Source organism: Manacus candei, unplaced genomic scaffold, assembly GCF_025592945.1.
Source record: "Manacus candei isolate 608988 ecotype Guabito, Panama unplaced genomic scaffold, ASM2559294v1 h1tg000043l, whole genome shotgun sequence".
NCBI classification, from domain to species: Eukaryota; Metazoa; Chordata; class Aves; order Passeriformes; family Pipridae; genus Manacus; species Manacus candei.
The window spans coordinates 13,880,604-13,903,284 of NW_026138091.1; the positions used below are offsets into that span (position 1 = coordinate 13,880,604).

Below are 22,681 nucleotides of genomic sequence, written 5' to 3' on the forward strand. Positions count from 1 at the left end.
AGAAATTCTTTACAGAGAGGGTAATCAGGCATTGGAATGGGCTGCCCAGGGAAGTGGTGGATTCTCCATACCTGGAGGTTTTTAAGATGAGACTGGATGTGGCACTTAGTGCCATGGTCTAGTAACCACAGTGGTAGTGGATCGAGGGTTGGACTTGATGATCTTGGAGGTCCTTTCCAACCCGTCCGATTCTATAATTCTATGATTCTATGATTAGTTCAGCAGCCATTGGGGACAAAGCTTTGTTGATCAGGGAAGCAGAGGATAAGGTGCGCCTTCAGAGGGAAGATCATCAATTACACCAATTACAGTAGCTGTGGGAAGAAGTAGATGCTTTACAGCATGGAGCATTAATGCTGATAAATGTGTCACTGTGCAAAACAACGCTTTGGAGTAAGGGACTCCACTAATAAAGACAGATACATAATGTAACAGCAAGGAGGAGTAGCTAAGGTTCTTTAACAACTTCCACCCTGTTGAAAACATATCACGTCCTATCTGCACCAGCTGCACCTTCTTTACATCAGCAGAGCACAATCCCATCCCCAGCCAGAGGTAACCTGCTTAGGCCTAACTGCTGGCAGATGAGCAGAGGTAGTAGGTTTCTGGGTGGGGCTGGTGACTGGCTTTTGCAGAGATTAGGAATCTGGTATTAGTGTGCTGCTTCTCTAGCTTTGCTGGTTCTCTGTTGTGTCTCTAGAGACATGATCTGCCTCATGAGGAGGTTCTTCAATGTGAGGAAGTGTGAGGAAACATCTCCCCCCCCATCCAAAGAAACGATTTCTGCCTTCTTGAGCCCTGAAACCTTTTTATGCTGCATCAAGGGCATTCAGGAAAACTTGCTACTGCACACAGGTCCATGGCTCCTCATCTATGATCTGCTGGAGCTGTTAGCAAAGCTGCTTCATGTTGACAAGAGGAGTGGAGGCTATAAGGAACTGGTTGCCAAGTGTAGCTCTACAAAACTGTGTGGGTGTCTACAGGGCTGTGGAGTGGATCCCTGTGTCTGACACACAATCTGCTAATGACCTGGAGATGATGGGCTACCTCAGATGGAGAGAGGTAATGGAAATGTGTTAGCAGCTTTTGGAAACCACACTTTGATGCTAACTAGACCTTTACGTAGGTAAGCTCTCAGGTAAGAAGGTGTTATCCTTTTTTTTTACTTTTTATTTTTATTTTTTAAATGTTTTGCTATACTCAGCTGTTAATGCCTATGGATAGCAATACAGTACAAAACATATCAATTAATGCGTGCAACTACTCATGAGTAACAAATACTCTACCTGTAACACTAAAACACTGGGACAGTACATTTTGCTACTGCAGGGATGTGTTGTATGTGCTGGGCAATGGGGAGAGACATTGGGATTTCTTCTGGAGTTTATTCAGTTACTTCTAAGGGAAAGTTTCTTCTAATGGCAGTTTGTAAGAAACTAGCTTAGAATTTGGCTCGTGATGATTAAATTATTAGGGAGAAAGCAGTGGTTTGATCTAATTTTCTTGGTTCCTCCTTAGAAGAACATACTTATTTGTCAAGAGAGGCCTTTAAGTATTCTCCTCTGTTCCCAGTAGGCCAGTAAATGAAACCTTCAGCTTTTTCACTGAAAAAGAACATTTGAAAAAATTCTTCAGGATAATTCATGTAAGCACTTGAAGCAATCGAATCTCACACAAAGTTTTTCTCCTGCCTATGTACGAGTAAGAGGTGTACTGTTGGCACTTGTGATTCAGACTCCAACACTGACTGCTTTCTCTATCAGTGACAGAACTGCTTCAGTACATAAATATTTAATAGTAATGTTTAATATTTCCAGACATGACAGAGTTGAAGTACAATATACTGAAGTGACCTGCTTTTTTAGTGTGTTGTGGCTGAGAGAGGAAATTTTCATGCTTACTACTTGGTGAAGAGTAGAAAAAACTGACATGGGGAAAGAAAAAAGGGTGAGCGTAAGGTGCCAGTAATGCCTGGAAAACACTGCTGACAGTAGGATGTTCCTGTGAAAGCCATTTGGTGCCAGCCCATTAGAGGGCTCTGGCAAGGATATTTGGCATAAAGTAGATCTTATTTACAATTAGCAATTCTGCTGCTCTGCTCTTGGCATGGAATGAACTTGCAAATCAGGCTGTCTTCTAATATAATGACATTACCTGGTATTATGAATCATTTTAGTATTAGAAACATTGATCTGAATAAGAAATTAAGGCCTTTTAAGAAGTGGAGAAACATGTAGAGCTGACGTTGAGGGCTGGTACACACAAACCTATGAAGGATGGATTGCACGCTGTCCCGGCATGGCAGCACTGCACTGCTTCCAAGCCTGAGCTCAGCACCTGGGCCTTGGTCTGCAAAAGTTTTCAGCTACTCCAGTGGCTGCTTTGATGATTATCTTTTCCTCAGGTTCAATTCCTTTAAAAACTTTTCTTCTTCACTGGACGTCTCAGGTGGCTTAACATTAAAATTTTATACTTGCCAGGGGCTTACTTTTCAATTAGGACAAGTTTGAAAAGTCTAGGGTAGAGTGGAAGAAAGTTTTAAATACAGGGAGATGGTGGTTGGCCATGTGATGCCTCTCTAAATGTTTGATGAAGCAGAGGGCTCTGTTCTGGCTGCCCATACTCTGTATGGGGCAAAACCCCCATGGGGATTGTTTTGCATTTTCAGAGTAACTCACTAAGTATAAATTTGGCTCACTTCCTAAAGCAAATTCAATATTTAAAAACCACCACCAATAAAAAAACATAAAAACAAAAAAAGTGAAAAAAACCCCTAAACCAGTCTTTGGAGTAGGTGTCCTCTTTATAAGAAATGGATACATTCTCAGTATGATCAGCTCATTTCCTTCAATATACCTCAAACTCACAAAATTACAAGTGGACAGAGCTTTTTTGGTATTTCCTGGCAAGTACTTCTCTCTCAGATCAAAAACACCACCCAGTCCTCTGAAGCAAGCTAGGTTGTGGAGCACTACATCTATTTTCCTCCAGCCCAAGCACACAGGAATGCAACACGCTTTTCTGCATGTGTGGTGCTTTAGCATTCATGAGCATCTTTATGAAGGCAAGTTTTGAGTCACATGCTGTGTCACACTACAGGGAAGAAGAATATCAATTATACAGCATGCTTAATCATGAGAGGAAATGGATTTGACTAACTGAATATGCAAATGCTAATTCAAAATAAAATTATGAGCTCTTTCTGATGTGCAAAATGCCACTGGTGAAAAATATTTTAATATAATAGTGCTTGACTTCAGGAGAGTGTGGTTTATGAAGGGAAGAAAAAAAAATATAATTGAACTTCTTCTTGCATTGTATTATTCCTGAAGCTGTTGCTATTTTTCTAGCTTGGAAAAGCATAGCTGATAGAATCTTTTAAAGCATATTTTGGCATTTAAAATGCAGCTCCTGTGCTTGCATTCATGCGTGGTTTCCTGAGATGAAGGGTGGTAAATAAATACTCACTGCTGGTTTTCCTGCAAACACCACAATTGCACAGAATTGGATTTTGCTGTACTCAGGGACAAGCTGCTTCTGGAACCCTACACCCCCTTGCCCTAGTAAATCACAGCTGTTTGGCAAGGAGTCAGGAATTTTCTTATTTACCCAAAACTTGGTATTTTCAGCTATTCCCCCATGGCGTGGGTGGTCACAGTTCACTTCCTGTGGCTGCTCACTGAGAACAGCACCTCCCACCCAGTGTTAGAGTAGTCTTTGGGGGAGCAGTCCTCATTGCAGAAGTGTTTCACTTCACATAGTGTGTTGGGCTGCTTCAGAGGTGATGATGTGCTGTACTCAGGAGTATCACACTCTCCTGAGTGGGGAAACCTAATCCCAAGTATCTTTAAATACTGTTTAAAGTAGCTTAAGTGTTGGCCATCAAGGCCAGTTTCCGATGTCCTCAGTGAGTACTGGAACCCATCATTAAGTTAAACAGGAAAATCTCTTTCCTCTCTTACCAGCTCTTGTTTAGGGCACGTGTTTGGAGGTCTTGTCTGATCATACCCACGTGGTCAAGCTCTACATGGAGATCGTGGTTGGCTGACTAGCTGGAGGCCAGATGCCCACCAGAAGTCACTCTATCACTCCCCTCCTTGGCTGGATGAGGGAGAGAAAACAGAACAAAAGGCTCAAGGGTTGGGTTAAGGACAGGGAGAGGTCACTCACCCATTACCACCATGGGTAAAACAGACTCAGGAAAAATTATTACCAATCAAATCAGAGTAGGATAATGAGAAATAAACTCAAAACTTAAAAATACCTTCCCCTCACCCCACCCTTCTTCTGCAGAGTTCAGATGGAGCTCTGGGAAGATGAGGTACAAGCTCTGAAATCATCTCAGTGATCTAAACCTTGCACCCATTCACTGCAAACTGCTCTGACCATGACCCTTGTGCCAACCAACAGCCCTACTGCCGGTAGTGCCAGCTGGGCTTCTTGCTGCCCCTGCCTTCTCTTTCCCTCAGTATGGTTTTAAAAACCATTTTAATGGACAAATAGGACTCCAGAAATCAACTTGAAAGTTTAACTCCAGAACTGACTACTTCACAGTTCCTAGTCCCAAGTTGCATACTCATCCCCATCTGGACTTTCAGCTGGTGTTATTCAGAGTTCATTGATCTCGTCCTGCCGTACTGGTGGCCTGGGAGGCTTTCTTGCATGCCTTGCCTTCAGTAGATGAGGGCTTGAAACCCTGGGTGTGGGGCAGCACTGCACCCTCACACCACGCACCAATAGTAGGTGGAGTCTCTGAGGCAGGTCCCCCATTCTCCTGGAGGGAGGAAAATGGCCAACATGATTTCTCAGGAGGGCAGCTCTTCTCTAGCCCTGCACACATCTGAAGGTGCAGGTCTGCTGTGCAATGCATGCGAGGCTGAACACAGCTCAGGTGAGGGACAGAGATGTTGCTGTATGTCAAGGAAAGCTGAACAGAGGGCTAAAAGCCAAGCTGAATTTCTTTGGGTGGCAGGATAATGTTGGGTTGAAAAGTGCCAGCTGGGTCCAACTATGTATCTCACAAAAGCAGGAGTGTTTGAGGTATGTTACATCTCCTTTTGACTCGTCAGTAGATAAACCAATGTTTCTTAAACTGCAGGATATACACATTGGCAGAAGCATTGATGTGGGTGTCCAGAGCTGTACATATACAGGATGCTCCCATGAGAACACTGGGATGTTTTCACTCTGCTGCCTGCAAGCTCAGTAGTTACTCTGGTGGTGCTGTTCTCACAATGGTTTAGTCTGAGTGGGGTTTGGGGTAAATCTGATGAATAGATGTATTTGAGCTTTACACTCAGACTGCGGATTTCTGCTGTGGGAAATACTACCACATAAACGAAAAGTGAAAGACAGATGAACCGGAATGAGCTGTGAACTGACAGCTTTGTGACTGGTTTTGACTTATTTTCTTTTTGTGGTCTACAGCTGACTGCTTAATAAATTCTGAAGACGTCAAAACTGTAACTAACACAACTGAAACCATCCTTGGATTGCTGGAAATATAAAGAGCAGTCACTAACTAGAAGAAAAGAGACACTGAGAAGGGAATGAGTTCTCTTCTTCAAGTGCTATTTTTGGGTACTTACTTCAGTTTTGACATTACAGATCCAATCAGCATTGACAAATTTTGGGTATGTAGGGTCACACAGTGATTGTCTTACAATCTAATATTGACCTAGAGATGAAAATAGTTTCACAGTTTATGGTTCTGGGGTATTTTACTGACTGATCCTTAAGACCCTGGAATCTTCAAACAGATCCCTGCCAGTTGTCTCATGCCCTGTCAGCCATGAGGTGACACACAGCAGACACCATTTGCAGCCACCAAGCAAATGTGCTGGTCTTGGGGGTCGTTCCACACTTTGCTTGCTGCATAGACACGAGGGCTGCAGGCTTTCTGGGGAAGCAGGATGTAAAATGAGAGCAGCTGCATTGGATCTGGTCAGATCCCCATCCAGTCTGACACCATGTTTCTTAGAGTGGCCAAAAATGGGATGAGCCTTAAGAAGGGGTCAAACAGACCCGAACTTAGGCTACTAGCTTTGTGTCTCAGAGCCCATGGTGCAGCTGTCTCCAGTAAACTGGTCCTAGATCTCTTGAATCCATAGAAGCATCTGCAATACCTTTTGGCAGGACTTGTAGCTTAACTCTCTATTAAGATAATTTAGTGAAGAACTGGAGAGAAAATTGGAAAAGGCACTATAGTAACAGTACTCCAGCATCATGCAATGACCAACAAACCTTCTCTCCAGTGCCCACAAAAGAGCCACAGGGCACCTGACGCATAGTAGTGAATTTTAGAAAAGTACTAGTTTTTCAGATGGTTGGGTTCTGGTATTTTTTGACCCCTTCAGAGAAATTTCTCTAAGTAATACAATTTTGTAATATGCCATAGAAGCCTTGGAGTAGATTTCCAGGAGCCCCACACTTACTGAGTTTAAGCCTGGTGTCCTCAGCAGGACAAACTGCTTGCCCCAGAACTTGAAATGCTTGAAGGACGTAGACATCTATCACCAGTCTCCAACAGGCTAATTCTGATGTTTATGTAGACATTTTTGTGCATTGAGAGCAGGCTGATCCAGAAGCTTACTTCCTCTTGTCTGTGGGTAGAACCAGTCTGTTCTGGCTTGTTAAGATAAAGGCAAACTCCTGAATGCTGGCTCTGGCCCATTGTGCCCTTTCTGTATTTGTACTTGAGGTAGGCTGCAGGTCCATCATCTGAATCCTTCCTGGTACTTATCTTAGTTTTACTATTTTTATACACCTAAGCCAAACAAGCAGGAATTACAAAATATTTGACTTCCTGCCCTAAATCAAGCAATCTTGTGGTACATCTGGTTGCAAGACATTCAGGATGTGGTTCCTTTATAGGGCTTCTTGCTCCCTTTCCAGTCTCCCTTTCTGTTCTTCTCTAGTTCACATACCTCCTTTGTGTATGTCAGGACTGTATTCTGTCTTTATTCATCAAACCTCTTATATTCGATCTTTAAACAATTTATTTCACTGAGCTATTTTAGATATCAGAAACCTGCTTCAAATTCAGCCTGGAAGGTACCATGTTTCCTCATCCAGAGAAGCATGTGAAGACTCACCCAAGAGTAAAAATGAAACAGCCATCTTCCTCACCAGCAATGGCAGCAGACAGGGAACCTTCTTCAGTGCTGCAGCACGCATTGCATGCACAAACACCATGGTGAGAATGTGCCTGAGGGGAGGTAACATACACTATTGTCTTCCTACTAATAAAGCCCCACTACTCAGCCAGTTGTAGCTGTGCAGCATCACCTGGTTTCAGGCACTGTATTCAAAATATAATCATATACTTTTAGAAGCCGTCTTTAGAACGTTAGATGGTGCCAGGTCATATGCCCAGAATGGAAACTTGCCTACCTTGTCAGGCCATCCTTTGTTAGGATGGGCCACAGCACACTTCTGGCCTGAGGTTACACACAGGTTGCCTCCATAAGAAACAAAACTGACCAGTTCTGAAGCCTCTCTCTAGTTCTCGGTCTGCGATTCCCATTCCCCTGGCCACAGTGCTGCATCTGACATATCTCATAATATTACTTTTCCTCTTGGCATTTTTTTCCTTCATTGTTTTCTTCCTTTTTTTCTGCCCTTTCTTTCCTGAGAAAAGAAGTAACCTTTGTCTAAGGATAAAAATCTTTTTACTCTTTTGCAATGCAGAAGGAATCTTTAGGGCTTTCAGCTATAAAAACCTAATTTGTCAGGTTTTTTTCCCCCTCCCCATCTCTCTTAATGGATCTCTTATGCATTTATAATGTAGTCAGTACTATGGTATCTAGGGACGTTATACACTATTTATAAAGCAAACTTTTTTTGCAAAAAGTTTCTACTTCTCTTCTGGCTCTTGCCAATCTCCAAATCAGGCTGTTCTCTTCGATTTGCAAAGGAAGCCAAGTTCTCTGTTTTATATTCCCAACACAGACTGTCTTAGAGTAGCCTGGCTTTGCATTTGTGGGATAGCAAAGTCAGGTTCACTGTGATTTTAGCATCTATTAACTATAGAATTGTCTGTACTGAGCAGAGCTGGCTGTATTTCTCCATCAACACCAGCACTGGCAGTTCCTTAGCTCCATGCAGAGCGGTATCAGAGTTCAGAGCCCAGAATGTTTCACGACACCTTGAAGTGACTATATAATTACTACATAAAGAAAATAATTTAGTGCTGCTGAGGAGTAAAATTTTACATTTCCATGTCACCAGTTGTAAGCAGCTGGATGCTGCAGGGACCTGTAGGAAATAGCTTCCTACTCAGTATCCCAAATAGTTCAACTGCTGCCTGCAGGGTGACCAGCCCTTCACAAACACCTAAGGTGTGCACATCTGGTTGTGCAAGGAAGTTGTACTCACTCTGGGTCTGAGTCTCTAAAGGTGAGCTCTGTAATACTGAGGACTGCTATTGGATCCAGCTTTTCAGTCTCCAGTATAATCCAGCAGTAACAGTGTATTTGTTTTTTCACTCCACACTGGTAGTGGGCAATGTGTCCAAGAGTCGATGGGAACCAGCTGAACATTGATCAATGCCCTTCTTGCTCCAAATCAACGTGCTTGAAATTTTTGCTACACTTGTTTTCCAACAATAATGTATGTGTAATAGCATCCAAGCTGAAACATTCTCTCAACATTCACAGGGCTATTTTAACTGACTTTTATTTTCTAGGTAACCAAAAAAGTTTACCCCAAATCCCAAACTTAGTGCCACAGATGGAGAAATGCTTTTTTGGGTTGTCTGACTCTACAGAGACTTAGAATAGCTGCAGGGCAGCACTGAGGGTGAGCTGTGCTGCTGTACAGGGCTACCTCTGAATTTGAAATTGAGCAGAAAAGGACCTAAAGAAGTTTAATAAGAAAAGAACACTGATTGTTAAGCTGCAAAATTAATGGATTCAATCATGAATTAGAAAGAGTCAAAATTAAATTCCTTCCGTTTAAAAAAACAACAACAAAAAAGTGCCACTAAATCATCATTGTACTTTGCTAGTCATTGTGCTAAAAGCTCTGCCCGTGGTCACTGCCCTTCTCTGCAGCTCTGGACACTGGATTGCCACCGACACACCTGCAACCTCTCATCACAGTAAATGCTTGTCCACTTCCCACCAAAGCCTTCACTTAACAAGTCCCGGCTTGTTAAGAGTAATGCTGGAACTGTTTCGTGAGGATGGAGTGCAAGAACCTCCTCAGCAATTTCTGTGAGGAGCAGATGTGCAGATTTGTCCTCCTCACCATTCTGCAGCAACACCTTCCTTCTGCTTTATCTCCCAGGTTTGATCCCACTCACACAGGAACCCTCCTTGATCTAACCTTGATCTTACTGGAGACGACTTTGACTAAATACAAATACTCATGTAAAATGTAGACTTCAATTATGACTCTATAAAATAATGTCAAAGTATAAACAGTATTTTTACTAGCTTGTTGAATAAGTGATTAAAAAAATGACAAGGTGAAACGTATTAATAACTGCAAGTAGTATTTCTCATTTCTATTAAATCAGTAAACTACAAATAATCCTTAGAGTATTTTCAATAAACTCTGTTGCAATTTCTAGCTAAAAATATCCTGCCCCTAAAACAAGCTGTATAGAAAAACCTCATGGAATTCAGGAGGGTGCACAGAAATTTGGGAAGTGATCAAGACATAAACAAAAACATGAAATGGAAATGAGCATCCAAACCAGCAAAATATATTTAAGTAATATCACAAATACACTCAAAAATCTATTTACAGATCTAAAAACTGTATATCCAGTAAAAATCGTCCCACAAAAAAGTATTTATAAACAAGAAAATTAACACAGTTTCATTGTCTACTGCTTGCAACAAAGGTGCTTTACAGCCAGCATAGTGTTAACTATGCCTTTACAAAATAAACAACATTATTTCTGGGAAAAACTTCAACTGGAGACTAGATGACAACAACTACAAGGCATACAAAGCATAAGGAACTGCAAATACATAACTCTAGTAGTGCAAAAACAAAGAACAATGGCTTTTTTCCCCCCAATACTTGTTCAGAGAAAAATATTACTGTGAATATGCAATTTGAGTTCCTGTAAAAGACTTAAATCTATGGGACTCAGTACATTTGCATGTTTCGGCAAGGCTGATACAGAGGAGGTAAATGAAACAAAGTCAACATAAAATTACTAATGTGACACAAATTTATAACAAGCTTTATAACAAAATGTCTGAATATACAATAGAGAGACAAACCTCTTGAAAAAAGGTTCAGATTTTTCTCTACCCAGAAATTTGTACACGCTACCGCTAAACAACTTGTACGTAACTGAGAGAATATGGAACATTCTTTGGAATTAAATTTAAATTTCTCTTTCAGGCATTGCCCCTGTCTTTTATACAAGGAAGAGAAGAGGGATAACTCCTCACATAGATTACAGGAGCTCCTGGTGTTTGTCCTACAGGCACACACCCAGGCTGGGCAGAGACCTGCAGAGGCACAAGAACGAGGAGCTGGAGAAAAGCTCCATCTGGGAATGTTGGTCATGGTAGGATTCCTTGATGTAAGTCAGCGCAGAAGTGAAGAACTAATGTGGTTGAATTCCTCATCATCCACAGCCCTGGTTTTACTGTGTTTTGAAATACATGACAGTCTCTTTGTACAAAACGGTGTCATAATTCAAATAGCTGTAAACATTTCTTTTAGTTTAAATCAGCATTTTCACCATGCCTTTGTTGTTTAAAAAAATAACAAAATCAAAAGTAGAAATACATTAGCTCATGTTACAACTATTTCATATTCAGAAAATCAGAGGTCTTTAACTGCAAAACCTGCAACAAGTCTGCAAAGACATGATTAGTTTTGCAAATAATATGTTTGCCACATTTTTAGCTGGCTCTTTATCTAACTTTCAGCAAACAGATGAAGATCACCCAGTTTATCCTAGAAAAAAATCTAACAGTTTGATAAGTAAGATGGAAACCATTTAATAACCAGAGGCAAAAGAGCAACACCAATTGTTGTGTTTATTCTGCCCAAAGCTAAGCCCATCACTACACTGCATAGTGGATCCTACTCACAGTCTCAGTCCCACACCATTCCTGTTCTCCTAGTTGTACAGAAGAAAGATACAGATGATGTCCATGAAAATGTAACAGTAGCAAGTAGAGATTTACCCATTAAGATCTGTCCATTATAATTAGTAGGGAGAGTTATGGTTGATATTCAAAGCTTGTCCAAAACAGAAAGGACTAACTTCTTGACTTCAAATGTTCAAAAGGTGACTATTGGATGTTGCTTTATGGGGACTTAATTAAAAATTTCTAAGGTTCAAGTTGTAATGGTTTATAATGCAATCAGATGAACTTTTACTGAAAGAGCAGTCAAAATAATGGAGATTTTACAAACCAAATGACTGCCTTTATGCATCTGTACTCAAGGGTTGTTGAGCAAAAATGGAAGAGGCAGTGCTGCTTTTCTGCAACCCAACAGATTCTTGTATCCAACTCACGCGCTTGAATTAGGAGCTTATGTACCCAGCCCAGGCTCCACAGGACAGCTTAGAACAGAGGTGCCCTAAAGTTATTCAACAGACATATGGGATTTGTCTGTGCATGAAACCAAAACAAATGTAATGTGCATAATCACAGGAAAATTCATCCTAAAACAGAGATCAGATCGGTCCTCTGGAAATATTTACTTCTCTTTGTTAATGAGCAGTGCAGCATTTCAGGTCACTAGCATGGATTCAGATGTCTGGCTTTTGGACACCTGAAATTAAATGCGATGACTCCTACCTCAGACTCCCACATTAGGAACTTAAGTTGGATACCTGAAGTTAGATGGTGTAAGTACCCTCTGTCCTTACTGAGAACAGCCACCTCTTATGAACTGCAATCACAGCACTTAATTAGACAAGACACAAAGGCATTAAGTCTTCACAGGATATCTCTTCTCTCTCATTTCTAGATCCCCTTTTTACATTATGGAAGGGGATGGAAAAAGGGAAAGGGATGGTGGGGTGGTGTCTTGCTAAAGAACATCGTGCAATATGGAGTAATGAAGAAACTTAGTGGCTGTCATTTGTAACTCTGAAAAAATCACCATTTTGAAGTTGGTGGGTGCAAATTGCTTTGGCTATTGTAGATCTCATTATTTATTTTGGGAGTTAACGATGGGTATCAGTGTTACCAGATTCTCTAGCTTAGCTAGGTAAAACGTTCACATGGCATTAGAAAAAGTCATGATGGCAAAGACTTAAAGAGCTATTATACTATTTGCATGTATTTAAATTTAAAAAAAGTTACATTTAAGACAAGTATCAGCTAGTACCTAACATTTTTATTAAAATACCAATGAAAACAGAAAAAAGTAAACTCTAGGTCTAGTAAATTGCACACACATATGCAAATAAAAACCCACAAATATTACTGTTTCAGCCACTTAGTTGTTTCACTTCTTATGTTCTGTACTTGAGAGATGAGATCAGAAAGCTATGCAGCTTCTCTAACTGAAGGAAAGGCCAGGACAGGATTTCTGGAGTCCCATCCAGCTCTGTAAGTGGAAGGATTAAAACTATGACCTTATGGGTCAGAGAACAGACTTAAGGAATACTCAGGATTCCCTTCTGTCCTAAGGGAATAATGCATTCCTTCCAACAAACTTTGCTTGTGGTTTTAATAGTTAATGAACTCATTGGTCCAACCCTGTACTCAGTATTTTACATTATCATGGTCTTAGGCACAGCAAAGACTTCAGATAAACACAGAAGCAAGGCAACACTTGTATTTCCATTTTTTATCTATGGATTATTTTCTTTGTTAAATTCCTTGGATTTTATTTTGTTTTGTTTTCCTCAGGGTAGCTTTTCAAAGTACAGACTAGTAAGAGCCTGGAAAAGATCAAACCACCCTAACAGGTGAGGGAAAAATGCTCAGTGCAGTTTTTATTCCATATATGAATTAACTACTGCAAATATATATCCAAAGATCAGCAGCAAAGATATTGAATATTGGAAGTAACACTGAATGTTTTTAAAACTCACTTCAGCAAACAATGAGCAGCACCAGAACATCAGAGGGTTGTCTGATTTCCCTGTTTTCTATGGCAAATTTCCACTGATGGCAGTAGAGAACTGAGGCTGGGCTGAAGATATAAAAGCAAGTAAAACTAAACATTCTTGGTAGCTACTTACCTACACTAAGCTATTCTTCTATGGTAGCTATTTTTTTTTCTTTTTGGCTCAGTGCTGTTTTGTAATACTCTTGATACCCCCACATAATTTCAAGGATATGTAAATTGACTGGAGTACTAGCTTGGCTCCTTTCCTATATTTGAACTATATAGTGGACAGAATGACAGATGAGTGTGCTGTAACATTCCCAGGAGCTCTTGTCCATCAAACTGTGTCTCTGAACAAAGCCTACTCTAAGAAACCCATAGGAACATGCGATCTGTCTCCAGAATGCATGGTCATATTAAATAAGTCTCATATATGTACATACAGACCTGTAACAAAACTCAAAATATCATAATCTTCTGTTTAAGATTGCAGTTTCTAACTTGCATATAGTATAGCTGCTCAAAGAGCTGAATTAGGTGAATGTAGCAGACTTTTTCAGAGAAAAAGAGTAAGATAAAAAATTTTAAGTATGGTACAGTGAGAAAGTTCCCAGAGCTCTCACTTCATTTCCTCTTTGGTTGTTAATTAGGATTTGACAAGTTTGAAACCCTGTCCTGTGTCCAGCACCGTGGGAAGAAACCAACTCATTTTCAGTCTTTTCAAGCACCTAAAGCACGCTTTACAGACCCAGAACAGATTGAGACCACAAAACCAGTTTGCCAAATGTACTAGTGGATAGGTAATGCGTGGGAAGTATATCATCCAGTGTTTGGCAACATCACTTCCCGTTGGCAAATGCAAAGTGTAGTCGCTCCAGTGCTTTGACACACCGTACACTGCTTTCACAGTACGTCCCTTTTCAGACCAGCTGATGTTGCTGTCGGGGTTACAGTTGTACTCAACCCATTGCCTGGTGAAGTCACCAAGCTGTGGAGGGTCTGCTTCCTCAATGTCTACAACTCTGGCCATTTCTGCTCCTTGCACGGCAACATACTGGTCATTTACTTTTCTTACTTCTTTAACCCAAGGCTGAGAGTTCTCACAGTCTAAAACGATGATCAGCCGAGAACAAAAAGTGCCGTTCTTTTCTCTCCACCACTCCAAGAGCGTGTCAAGTCGTAAAGCATCACCCCCTGGCAAAAGGACAAAAAGCTTTAATATTAGGATAAAGAAACAGAAACCTCTGAAGAATTTTTACTGTTCGACTGGTTCTACGAATTCCTTACTTTAACAACTTGGACAGATAAGAACACGCTTTCAAGTGATCCTCTCTGGTTGTAAATGTTGCAGATCTCTAGAGAAGTGTGAACTGCTTCCATCTGACTTGCCATGGTAGATAAAACCATGAGCTCACCCTTGATTAGAAAAAAAACAAACACCGGGGGGGGGGGGGGGGGGGGGGGGAAGCAACTCCCTCATAGTGTGAAAAAAAACACAGTCTACTGAAGAAATCTGGAAATAGATAAACAAAGAAAGAAAACCTGAAATGAAGTTTATTTTGTATTAAATCTTTATAATTTTAGGAACAAGGACTCTTTTAAGATGTCTTTATGAAACTAAAAAAAGGCTCCTCTAAGAGATAACTTTAGAACAAAACACAGGCTAACAGTTTCAAGAAAGAATGTCAATGAGAAAGTCACCTACAGGCACAAAAATTCACATGACCAAAAATTCACATGACCAGAAATGAAGAGATTCTCTCTATAGACACAGTTGTTTTCAGAGCTTCAAGAAAATTGGTATGGATTTACAACTCGGTGAAACAAACCTCACAGAAATTTTCCCACAATATTTATTTCCTATCAGCCCAGAAGATCCTTGCAACTAAAGTGTCCAACTTCTCATGTTCCATCTCAGCTGTTGCTCCAACAGTGCTTTGACAGAGGAGATTGTAATTAAAACAAGTAACCTATAGTGGGAGTCCTTCTGCTAAAGTGTAATGGACGTTGTAGGATCTATGTAGCTTTGAAAAGCAGACTATTTATTGAAGTGTCTAAGGACAATATCTTGCAAACAAATGAATAAATCTCCATTAGCTCCACAGTGATATTAAATGTGAAGAACTGGTATGCCTAGGTTTTGGTCAGTGGGAGATTTACAACAAAAATACTCTAGTTTGAAAATGTCAACTTAAAAACAATGAAAAAGAAGAAAGATATAAAACCGTGATCTAGAATAACTGTATTTTAATTCCAGAGTGATTTTCACTGTGGAATATAATTAAGCAATGTTTAAACATTGTTAACTGCATATTTCAGCACTTACATTTCTACCTGTAAAGGGTGAAAAAACGTGCTTCAAATTAATAGCTCAGAATTAAAGCATTGTGCATGATATTTCAGTTAAAGCAAAAGCAAAATTACAGGGCTGCAATTGTCTCCAAACAAGTGCAAACCTGGAAAACTTAGTACCAAAGAAAATCTCTAATATACAAACCTACAGTTTGTCTTGGCACATGATCCCCAAATTGCTGTAATTACTTACAGCAGAGACTTACAGAAGCAGTTCCCCTTTTCTAGGTCCACCTTCTGTATCAATTATCTGTAAAAGTTTCTTTATTTGTTCACATTTCAAAGGCTTATAAATAAACTTTATTTTAGTGTAACTATGCAGGAGTGCAGGTGATTTCAATACAGCACTGGATAGAATCACCCAAAGAAAACCATCTCATCCTTCACAGACAGAGGCAAACACATGCTCAGCTTCTAACCCTACTGACCTCAGACACATGGACCTATCAGCCAGGGCAAGATTTAAGCAGCAAGCTGTGTAAGGAATCCAGGCTTCTGGCCACTTCTGGCTCTCTGGCAGGTTCTGCTGGCTGACAGTTAAGCTGACAGGTCCAGCAACAGAGACAAAGCTTCATTAGCCCAGCTCATGCCTTTGCCTTCACTCAGAGAACATGACCTCCCAGGTCGTTTTACTGCTCATACTTTATGCATGACTAGTTAACAGTTTCTTTTATACACCACTATGTTGCATCTCAGCTTTCAACAACAGAGAAACATAATTAGTGAATTAATAAATTCAGTAAGCCTCCTTTGAAAGATGTCATTACAAAGCAAAGAGTACACTGCTACTGCTGTGCAGTATCATGGTATAGGGCGGCAGTGAGAAACTACTTTTTCATTTAAATATGAATGTTTTATTTAATTGTTGCCATCTCTACTCCTCCTCTTCACAGGTCAGAGGATAGTACACAGTACTGGAGCTGATGACCAATGTTCCATCTGTCACAAAATGTTACTGTCCAATACATGGGGCACAATTACAGAGTCAAGCAGTCTTCATCTTTTCAGTTTATATTCCAAATTATGCGCAGGAGTAGTGCTATCTGAGGAAGATCACGTTATACTCCACAATTTAACTAAAATTAATCACAAAAAAGGCATGCAAGACCTGTGACAGCTGCCTGTTCTCTCCTTTATGTAGAAGCTGAAGATGTGCTTGGACAGAGAACTGAAAAGGAGCTTTGTAAGAAACCTGAACATCGCTGCATTTACACTCTATCTTTTAGTACTGAAACTTTCTTTTTAACAGCCCCCTTGGCCCTCATCCTAAAAGTGAAGACAGATTTCAATATAGGTTACAGCTACCTACACAGGTACAGAGACACCTGAGCAACCTTGTCATACTCCAGGCTGGCAAGACATAACCCAGGACTGGGTTGGAAGCTTGCCAAATTTTGCAGAAATGTTTGGCTCTATATATGCTAGAAAGCTGCTGGCTGGAGCATAGGTGGGAGTTGGAGTTTTGCTGCTTATCCTGCTCCACGCTCAGCAATTGCACCGGGTGGCAGCTGCTCTTATGGACAAACTACCCTATTCCCAGAGAAGTAATTCAGCCACCTAGCATACACTGCACTTCACCACTCATGCTAGGCTCACAGTACAACCGTGGCTTTTTAAAATATCTGATACGGATGAAGCCTTTGAGAAAAAAGTAGACATTGCTGTTCAGCAGAACAAATGGTTCAGCTGTGGAGCTTTACCAAAACAGGTACAGAGCCTCCAGATGGAAAGTGACCTGTGCCTGGACACCTACCTCAGCATGACCACACACAAAACTAATATCTGTCTAACCTGTTGAAGAGCACATGCACCTGGAGAGACACTGCTGACAGCCACGAGCTCACAGGCAGAGTGCTATCCAGGAGCATTAATTCTATCCCAGTTGCAAATTTTCACTGGATTTACTATGAGATTCACTTTTTGCACACAGTGACCTCAGAAGCTCAGTTCCCTACAGCAGCAGAGCAAGGCTAAACCTTGCAATGATTCAAGAACTTCAGTATGCTTACCAAAGAACAGAGCTGAGACAAAACTGGCCATTAAAAAGAGATAAAAAATGGGCCAAGAAAATGGAAAATGGTGAAGTCTATGCCAAGCATATGATGGGGCATTGAACTGGCCCTTTATATAAGGGTTTATAGTCTTAAGGCCTGTGCCCACAGTCACTCCCAAGGTCTAGAACACCAGCAAATCATAGCTGTTTTTACAATACAAGGTTTGCAAATATGTTTGAAGACCTGTTTTTCTGGTGTGGACTGTATAACTGCCTCCTATTTCTGTTACTGATTCTATCTTTTACAAAAAAACCCAAAGCACATCTTAAGGACTTCATGACTAACTAACACAGTGACACAGAACACTACATAATACATTCTGCCATGTCCAAGGAATGAGAAAAGATCGTGCTTTTCATTACAGTGAATAAATATTCTTGAAATACAGGGAAAAATCTGCCCTTGGAGCAGGAGGTTATTTCCACTTTAAATTTTATGGGGGGGGGAACAGATCTTTAAAGTTAACTTGTTGAATATGAAAATCATGTGGATGAAAATCAGGAGAATATGAAACCATGTTTAAATCTGTAAGAATACCTTTGGGGTCAACAATATTTAGACAATTTTGAGAACAAGTGAAAGATTAGTTAGCTGCAAAAGGATTTTTATTAAAGTGAAAGAATACTAAAATGACAAAGTTCATGAAGTAACATACCTGGCTGTCATACAAAGCAAGGCAAGGAAAGAACTGCTTCTTTTCAACAACTGCATACAAAAGGGGTGCCTGCATCTCTCCATTCTCTCCACTATCAGTCAGCCCACAACCTGTCCAGTTTTTTCAACTCCTTTTTGCCCCTTAGTCTCTTAACAGTCATGCTCTGTAGTATTACCCCTTTCTTTCTTCCTTCCCTGCCAGGAGCTTGTATATAAACCTGTTCTCTGAACACTAATGGTTCTTTGCCATTCTGGACAATGCAATAATGACAATGCAATAATAAGTATGACCAAAACATCAAAGTTTTGCAATAAAGTATGATTTTTTACAGAATGAATGGATTTGGAAAGTCTATCAATACCAAAACTATTAATTAAAAAATCCCCAAACCAGTTACCTGCCAGTGCCCATTCGCCAGTGCCATGTGAGTGACCACTGTAATACAGAATGTAGGTATCGTGTCTGGGTCCATCTGCTGTCCGAAGTTCAAGAAAAGACTTGATCTTGGAGTGAAGAGTATCAAAGGTCAGTCCGCTTGTAGAGTAGTCACAACCATATGTCTCAATCATGTGATATGCAAAAAATCTTTGGATGGCATTAAGCATGCCAGTAGACCTCAGATTTAACTCTTGTACGTGCTCAGGTGGAAGAAGAGTTGGTTGGCCATCAGGACTAAAGAGAAAGAAAACAGCTGTGATTATGGTTTATAATTATTTCATGCTTAGTGGGCTTTTAGCAATTGGTGATTTTTCTCCCCTGTGCATATTTTCTCTGCTATGAAGTAGCACTGTTCTAAATTTAAACTGACTTTAAATGCACAGTTTATAAACAACCTAAATTACTGTATTTGTGTAAGGGACCACTATCTCCCTTCTGTCACACTTCACTTCAAAGCATAGTCCTTACTAAGCCCTGTGCTATTCCTGCAGCTGAGAGACAGAGGGAGAGAGAGGAGCTGCAATGTGAACATGCTGGGGAAGTTCCAGCAATTTCATAAAGCCCCACTGAGAAGCACTGTCTATGCGAAAGCACTTACATCTGGAAAAAAGCACAGGGAGAATGAGTGCTAATCTGCACAAAACATCAAATGCAAACTAGTTTCCAATAACAGACTAAAGAGAAATCCAAATACACATTTTGCTCAGACATTTTGAAATATGGAACTTGCACATATACAGTAATTATTCCTTGTGTGTGCTGTTCAGATGCTGCTCTTTTACCATAAGAAATGCGTTTCAGATAACAGTGTTCACAGATTAGAAAATCAAAGTTTTAAGACAGTTAAAAATTAGACCTGGAACAAACCATGTATGTGCGTGTGTGTCTCTATACCTATGAATATGCATATATAAGAAGAGAAGAAAGAGTCCTTGGTTCCAAAATGCATTTTATTTCTATTAATATATGTATATTCTATATAAAATATAGATAAATATATAAAATATAAAATCAAATACTTATAGTACGTAAAATATAGAATAAAATATATAGTGAAAATACACACACTTTTTTTAGGTCTACACAGTTATTCATTAATCGTTACAATAAGAGATTTGGCCTTCCAAGACACCCAATTATGGGAGCGCTTTTTGGAATGTATTTTCATAAAAAGAAATGCATTCATCGCTCTTCAGCCAATGTAATAAGGGTATTGATAAGGAGCATGACTGACAGCTGTGCCAAAGTGGCCTGATTTATGCTCAGTTAGACAAGAGGTTTTGTGGCTGAAAATACGATCTTACTCTAATAATACAAAACATGACTTATGGGGGTTTTTTTTCTATATATGTATGTATGTATGTATGTATGTATGTATGTATGTATTCTTCACGCATTCTGTTTGCAATCCAGTTTGTAAAGCCACCTGGTTTCTTCATTAGTCTAGCTAATTCAATTTTGCACCTCCTACCTGCCTAGTGCTTTTATGACAGTTAATGTTCCACTACTACAGCTACATTGAATACCTCATCATTACTGTTTGTCTCAGCAAGTGAAGACTGAGCCCATCACTGAAAGAGGCAAGCTTTATTAATAAGGAAGTTTAGTTCTGTCAAGTCCTAAACAGTTGCTCAAGAGTATCTCATTCATGCAAAATTAGAGGTAACTGCCAGAGCCAGAACAATATAATACAATGAGATAATTATATTGTTGCCATGGAAACAAAAATACTTTATTTTTATTGTAATGCAAATTTTGAACATTTATTTTTTTAATCCCTAACAATAACTGACTTCATGGATTCTTTTAAGGGTGCACAGCTGTAGATCAGAAGCTCAGAAAATTTGGTTTTTACACTATTTAAGATACAGTGATCTAAGATTAGCACAGTAGCTTCGGTTTCTCTGCCTGTAATTTTTTTCCCAATCCACTACATACTCAAACTGGGCAGTTTTCATAAATTGGGCAGTTCTATTTTTAAGCCTCTTGTTTCAACTGACTACTCTGTTTCTCTTGTAACTTAAACAGATGATTTGCATAGCTCTTCTTTATCATTTACAAAACAAATGGGCCCACACCAATTTTAATTATATGGCTAAAGAAGCATTTGCAAGTTTAAAGCTTATAAGAAAAACACACAAAATGGCAAATAATAATGGTACAATCCCTCCACCCCCAAGCATTTCTCACACAGTAACATTTACGTTGGAATAAAAATCAGCTGTAAATTCTCAATACCAAGACCTGACATGTAGTTCACTCACAAATCTAATTTCATTGCCCTTTAAATGTAGATGGCATCACATTTAACAGAATTCAAAATTGTTTTGAACTAATCTGTTTGGTTTATTAAATCTCCTCATGTAAAATATCTGCACTCACTCAGATGCCCTGATTCTCCTTTGCATGAGACATGGGCTATGGAATCTGCCCATGCACAACTGGTCTGAAGAGCATTCACAGGCTTTCTAAAAACAAATTAATTAGATATAAAAACTTGGGAGTTGGAGTTACTCATTCCAGAAGATGAGAAAAACAGAAAATCTCCCTATTATTTAAATTTGTTTTTAATTATTGAAAAATACAAGCCACATTACTGCATTGCCTCCACAACTTAACAGTACACTTACAATACTCTGCAGTTGAAATACATGGTAACTATACCTGCAAAAGTTGGTGGGAATCACAACAGCATACCCAACACACGTTCCTCCTAAGCAGTTTCCCAGCTCATGGAAAAGCCCATGAGCCATGGACTCCAGAGGTAAAACAATGAGAAACGCACTCATGAAGATCCCATTGGCTGGCTAAAAAGAAAATAAAGAGATTTAGGCACTTTACAAAAAATCCTTCCTGTCTGTTGGTTATGGTTTTATGAACCATAGTTCCCTGTGTTTGATCACACATAATTGGGTCCTGAAACATGCAAAATATTATTTGTAATGTATACTTATTTTTCCACATATTACATGGTGAAGTACGCTAAAGACAAACAAAAGACTTGGGGAAAAAGTGGTTGGTAAGCAGGGATCACTCTTCTGAAAGGAATGCATTTGAAAACACTGACAGCACAAGACTTAGCTGTAAAAGCTGTGATCACAGCTTAGTTTTACCCATTCAGGCAAGAAAATCAAATGCCACAAAACTATTTATATGCATAAAATAAGTATATCTGTAGACATCTGCAGAGTCAGGCCTTAATCAGTAAGGTACAACACACAATATTATGTACCTAGAATCAGATTACAGCACACTATATTGCATCCATCCCTAGAGGTATTCAAAAGACATGTAGATGTGGCACTTAAGGACATGGTTTAGTGGTGGACTCGGCAGTCTGGGTTAACAGCTGGCCTCGATGATCTTAGAGGGCTTCTCCAACCTAAACCATTCTATGATTCTGTGTTCATTGAAAATATACATTCAAATATTCTTGCTTTTTAACACCAATGAGTTTTCAAAATATTCTTTCTGGAACACTATGTATCACACAAAAGATGACTTCTGAGAACATTCATGAACATTATTTCAATTAAAAAGACCATTATCAGTTACATAAATACCAGAGGAGAAGGAACATCCACTACAGGACTTCATAGCATTCATAGAGCTAATAACCTACATGGAGTTTTCCTGTTTTGTAGGGAAAAAGCAGTTTTGGAAAAGATTACTCTTACTGATACGTAGCTGACTTGTGTACAAAAAAATGCCAGATGTCACTGAGAGGCAGAGCAGATACAGATTAATTTTAATTATTTTAGTATGATGTGAATGGGTTAATGAAGCATTAAATATTTTAGGAAAGGTAGAAACAGTATTATAATATATAATTAACTAAGAACTTAAATATTCATGATGCATTTGTTAAATATTAATGTTTGTTATGCAGCAAAGGAAATAAATTCATAGCTACGGATTTCTGTCTTGAGAAGAGTCCTGTGGTCTCTGACCCTCTCTATGTTTTATTCACCCTCTTTGCATAAATTTACAATATTAATGTTTTTAAAAAATCTGGATATTGCCTTATTGTTTAACACTCAGTGATTAGACAGGGACTGGTAGTTCAACTCAATACATAGTCAAAGCTATTAATAATTTGGAAAGTGAATAATACTGAAAAAAATGACACCTAAACCAA

General features: G+C 39.5%; 1 protein-coding gene across 2 annotated transcripts in view; it reads right to left on the reverse strand.

Moving 5' to 3' along the window:
• Positions 1-9,687: 9,687 nt before the first annotated feature.
• TMEM168 (transmembrane protein 168) overlaps positions 9,688-22,681 on the reverse strand; it is a 28,962-nt gene continuing 15,968 nt past the window's right edge. For both annotated transcript variants that reach the window (XM_051795458.1, XM_051795459.1), the window contains exons 3-5: positions 21,208-21,350; positions 18,503-18,777; positions 9,688-14,238 (exon numbers count right to left, since the gene is read on the reverse strand). In XM_051795458.1, coding sequence (XP_051651418.1) covers positions 13,691-14,238; positions 18,503-18,777; positions 21,208-21,350 — 966 coding nt within the window. In that variant the 3' untranslated portion in view covers positions 9,688-13,690. The remainder of the gene's footprint in view (positions 14,239-18,502; positions 18,778-21,207; positions 21,351-22,681) is intronic.